This window comes from Mastigoproctus giganteus, chromosome 14, assembly GCF_048544385.1.
Source record: "Mastigoproctus giganteus isolate SK-2022 chromosome 14, ASM4854438v1, whole genome shotgun sequence".
In the NCBI taxonomy this organism is placed as follows: domain Eukaryota; kingdom Metazoa; phylum Arthropoda; class Arachnida; order Uropygi; family Thelyphonidae; genus Mastigoproctus; species Mastigoproctus giganteus.
This window is the reverse complement of record NC_143588.1, coordinates 110,623,183-110,628,526: the sequence shown is the minus strand read 5'-3', so window position 1 is coordinate 110,628,526 and position 5,344 is coordinate 110,623,183. Positions and strand designations below refer to the sequence as shown.

General features: G+C 39.7%; 1 protein-coding gene across 1 annotated transcript; it reads left to right on the top strand.

The window, feature by feature from the left end:
• Positions 1-1,901: 1,901 nt before the first annotated feature.
• Positions 1,902-3,064, top strand: LOC150075550 (uncharacterized). Its single transcript, XM_090388544.1, has one exon. It carries the CDS (start codon positions 1,902-1,904, stop codon positions 2,973-2,975), a length of 1,074 nt encoding a protein of 357 aa, XP_090244670.1. The 3' UTR covers positions 2,976-3,064.
• The last annotated feature ends 2,280 nt before the right edge of the window (positions 3,065-5,344 follow it).

The window sequence follows — 5,344 nt, the reverse complement described above, 5'->3', positions numbered from 1 at the left end:
TCATATGAGATTGTTGCCAGCGTTTGTCATGTTTCACTACTGACTCCAAAATTGGGTGTAGTCTTGTACCTCTACTGCGATTTAAAACTTTGTGACAGCTGGATATATTTAGGGACTCTAATTACAGGTGGTGATAGTAGTGTTGAGACTGATCGATCACCTCACTATTGCACCTGGGGTTGAGGTCATGATGAGTTGACCAAAAATGTTCTGCGGTTGCAGAGTGTTCAGAATCATCCAGGCGGATGAATCTGGCATGTCCCGCGAGGTGGTCTCGAAGACATCTAGAGCTTTCCCTACATAGCAGCTGCCACAATTGTGGCAAGTAATCTGTTATACAGTACTGCTGCATAAGAGGGGGCGATGGGTGTTTTTAATCTTGAGACCAGAGGGAAAGTGTATGCATTTCATGTTGTACTCATGCAAGATCTTAGAAATCTGGTCTGAGACTCCCAGGTAATATAGAATGTAAGCAGTAGATACACTGTCACTGTCGAGAGGGCACGAGGACCTTGGATGAGTTGCAAGCTCTTGTGCTTGTAGTAAGCACCTGTCTAACACATGGGCTGGGTATCCACAATTGGTGAGGTAATAAATTGCCTAAAGAAGTTTCACTTAACTTTCACTATGCATGCTCAGCACACATTTTTTTTTTTTTTTTTTTCACTCTAAATTGTGTGCAAAGGTTGACCTGTTGAAGGGTGCTATTGACTTTATTTTCTTACAGAATCAGAAACAAATCCTGAATGAGTAGGAAGTCTTTCAAAATCAGTTGTTGAATGGGTACTGTGACCAAGGTCACAAAGGTGGCACTGGCTAGAGAACCCATGGCCCTGCTTGATATTTGTTTATAGAACTTCTGGTGATTAAAACCCTCTGGTAATTCAAGTGGTTAAAACCTTTTATTGGTCAAAGTGAGACTTGCATCTTGTAAAGATCATAAAACCTGGGGAAGTTGGCTACCCGTTATGGGAAGCATGTCATTTCTCACTTCCATAAACTTCTCAGGTAACTGTTTCACTGTCTTCTGCTCTTCTTGGCATTGTACTTATGTTTGTTGTAGTTGTAGTGATATGTACTTATTGTGTAATCTGCTCTATCCATTATGAGAGTACAGCAATCGTTGTTCAACAAGGGAGGATGAGGGAATTGTATTCTATCAGCTCCTGGAGGGAATGTTGTCAGCAGCCTTCATGGGTGGCATATGAATATCTGCTTTAGTTCATTCTTAAAACAGCTTTCAGTGATTGGAGACCAGATGACTATCAACTTCAAGCCTTTAGGAGGTTTAATTGGTCCTGCTTCTCTCCCCCTTCTCTTGCTCTCCCCCCCTCAGGTTAAGAGCAGAGTTAGGGGGTCTTGTTGTGATGATTCTGAATAACTGTCTTGTAACACAGTTCTTCGGACTGTCTATATGATTCTTTACTGATTGCTGATGCCTTCTTAGCAGTTACACATGATAGATTAGGATTAGTTGTAAAAGTTAGGATAAATTCATTTTTAATAGCATTCTCTAGCTTTCTATGTCATCCTCGCTGTAATGAATTTTTTTCTATTTACATGATCAGAACATATACTGAAGCATTTTCTCACATGTATAGTCTACTTATAGCCCTCAAACCAATATATAGTGGAGAGGGGGAAGAATATAATTTTGTATGAACTCTGTGTGCACACAGTTTTTTTGGTTGAAACTATTCTAGTTTTTTACTACCGAAACCATGTTGTATATAGCTGCATATCGCCGCAGTTATATTTTAGAACTCATTATTTTTATATTTGTCATTATTTCCTATCATGTGAGTTATGTATGTCAACCTTGATATTTTTTCTTTTTATTTTCAGATTCCACAATGATAATAAATTGTTAATACCATCATTCATTATGGAAATTAGAAGATATGTACAGAACAGACAAATATAAGAAGTCGCTATTTGGTGATTATATTAAAGAAAATGAAACAGAAGTTTCATTCAAAGTCAGCAGTTTGAAAATGTCAGCAAGTGACACTAATAACAGAGATATTCTGCAAGAAGAATGTATTCTTCCACATAAAATAATAGAATCACAGGAAATTTCAGAGCAGAAAGTTGCAAGTAAGCAGAATTCTTCTATCCAAAATAGAATTATTGAAAGTAAGACTGGCAACAAGCCACTCTTAAGGGATGAATGCATTAGAACAGGAAAAGAAGTATATACCAATCAAAATTATTTTAAAAGTGAAATCTCTTCCATCTTACCTTCAAATGTGCATCAACAGAAATGGCTTTCACTGTCTCATAGGCAAAAAAAAATCTTCTCTTGTGAAATATGTGGGAGGCCATTTTCAAGATCAGATAATCTCAAGAAACATTCACTGGTTCATACTCAGGAGAAACCCTTCACTTGTGAAAAATGTGGCAGGGCATTTAAGCGATCAGATTGTTTAAAAACACATTTATTAGTTCATACGCAAGAGAAACCATTTGCTTGTGAAATATGTGGCAAAGCATTCTCATTATCAGCTAATATGAGAAAACATTTGTTGGTACATACTCAGGAGAAGTCCTTTGCTTGTGAAATATGTGGCAGGTTGTTTGCATTATCAGGTACTCTGAAATCACATTTATTAGTTCACACAAAGGAGAAACCCTACTCCTGTGAAATATGTAAAAAGGCATTTTCTAAGAATTGTACTCTGAAAACGCATTTAAAGGTTCATACACAGGAGAAACCTTTCATTTGTGAAATATGTGGTAAGACATTTTCAGTATCAAGTAATCTGAAAAATCATATTTTGGTTCACACCCAAGAGAAACCTTTTCCTTGTGAAATATGTGGTAGACCATTCTCAACATCAGGAGATCTAAAAAGACATGTCCTAGTTCATACTCAAGAGAAACCCTTCTCCTGTGAAATATGTGGAAAAGTATTTTCACGGCCTAGTAATGTGAAGAGACATCAGTTAATCCATGCTAAAGAAAAGCACTCTTGAGAAATAGGTGAATAGTCTTTTTTTAGAACTCTATAATTATTATTATTGTTATTATTATTAGCTATATGGTGCAAGGAAGCCTGAGGCTTATGCTGCACCAGCCAAAAAAATTCCCGGGTTATCTGACAGCTCAGGACCCTGGGTGTGCCAAGCCCATACTCACCAGATGTGAGCCCCTGGGGATAATCTGAAAATGTTTTTCAGTTGACATTCATGAATAACTCCTATCTGTGAAATATGTTGTTACTGAAGAAATGTCCTAATGAGAACTAAGTATGTGAACAGTATTTTTAAAACTACACCAGTTTCAATAATCAATAATCTTTTCATTCATTAACAAGAGTAACTTCCCTTGTATGGAATATTTGGCAAAGAGCTATATTATAATGCAGTTATCAGATGGTTTTTCAGTGAATGTAATTATATTCAATTCATTCTTCTGAATGCCATTCATAATTTAAGGCATGAGATAACTAGTTTTGTAGCTTTTCCTGTTTGTTACTATCAGATCTATTTACCTAACCTTAGTAACTTCTCAATAACTAGTTCAGTACAATTTTCTAGGCCAAACATACTCATTATCTAATAATCACTTTTCAGTAATATGTTAAGAAATACACATTTTACTTTAGATTGCGTAAACTTTTCGCTACTAGAAATCGATGAAGAACACCTTGCTGGATAAAAGAATCCTATCTATGCAAAAACTAATCCAAATTTCACAATTATCTCAGATTTCAAAATAAATTATTCATTATAAAAATGTTTGTGTTATGAATTTAACTTGCTTAAAGAACTAGTTAATTAAAGCACTTGTGATTATTACTTAAATTCCCTATCTGGCACAATGAAACTTGTCAATTTGATTGTGAGTTGAATGGCATATACAGGGTGATTCACTACCAGTGCGACAAACTTGCAGGAGGTGTAGGGGGCACAAAGACGAATCAGAATCACATAGCATTGCAGGGTCCGAAATGCCTTCGTCATGCGGGAGGTCGCGTGAACAAAGAAGCAAAGAAAAAGAACAGAAACAGCAACTCGTTAGTGTAACAGAAATCATTTTAATGACAAGTTTTACATTGGCAAAAAGCCATGCTACAGAAGGTGTTCGAAAGTTCGACCAGAAGCAGTCACACAGGCTTCACAGCGCCGCCGCATGGAATCCCTAACGTTCTGGAAGATTCCTGGCATGTCTCGAATCTCCCCGGCAGCTACAGAGATGCAAGCGACGAGGTCTTCAGCTGAATCAACGGGGGTCTCGTACACCAATGTCTTCATTTGACCCCAGCAGAAGTCCAGGCATGATAGGTCCGGCGATCTAGCAGGCCAATGAACCGGACCACCACGACCTATCCAATGCTGTCCAAATGTAACGTTTAGGTGTTGGCGGACGTCATTCGTGTAATTTGGGGGAGCCCCATCATGCTGGAACCACATTGAGCAGCGCAACGACTGAGGAACATGTGCTTCTTCAATAAGTTTGGGCAGGACTTGCTGTAGAAAGATCAAGTATGCCCTACCGTCCAGACAGTACGGTCCAATGAGGTGGTCTCCAACAACGCCGGCCCAAACATTGACAGAGAAACGGCGTTGAGTTGCACGTGTTCGCGTACCATGAGGGTTCTCTAAAGCCCACAAATGGGCGTTATGTTGATTGAAGGTTCCCTCTCTTGTGAAACTTGCCTCATCCGTGAACAATACGGACGCAGCAAATGCGCTGTCAGCCGCACTCTGTTGAAGAAACCAAGTAGCAAAAGTCTTTCGGAGTGGATAATCCGCAGGCTACAATGATTGGATGCGTTGCAGATGGTATGAACTCATTTGGTTTGTTGACAGTATACTCCATACAGTGGATTGGGAAATACCCAATCGTTGGCCTATCGCTCGAGTGCTCGTAGGACATTCTCCTCATTGTCTGGCGTCCTTGTCGTTCGCTCTTGATTCATGGTACCTCTTGTGAAACAACCAGTCTCACGTAACCTGTGCACACGTGCGAAAATCATATGATGAGGAGCACGCCTATGCGGGAAACATTCCTGGTACAAGCGCAGAGCGGCGCGCCCATTACATTTCGCAGCTCCATACGCGAGATGCATGTTGGCCAGTTCAACGTTTGAATACTCGCTCATCCTACTGCCTCGGGAACCGGTTCACAAATGCTGACTTCCAGCGGGATCGCTGTTCACACGACCTCCCGTTCAACGTCCTCTACCGCATGACGAAGGCATTTCAGACCCTGCAATGCTATGTGATTCCAATTCATCTTTGTGCCCCCTACACCTCCTGCAAGTTTGTCGCACTGGTAGTGAATCACCCTGTATACATGGATCCGGGTACTGAAAGAGCAGAATAAAAATAATTCTGTA

Coding starts and splice junctions, on each gene's coding strand:
- LOC150075550 (XM_090388544.1), top strand. CDS start 1,902: ATGTACAGAACAGACAAATATAAGAAGTCGCTATTTGGTGATTATATT.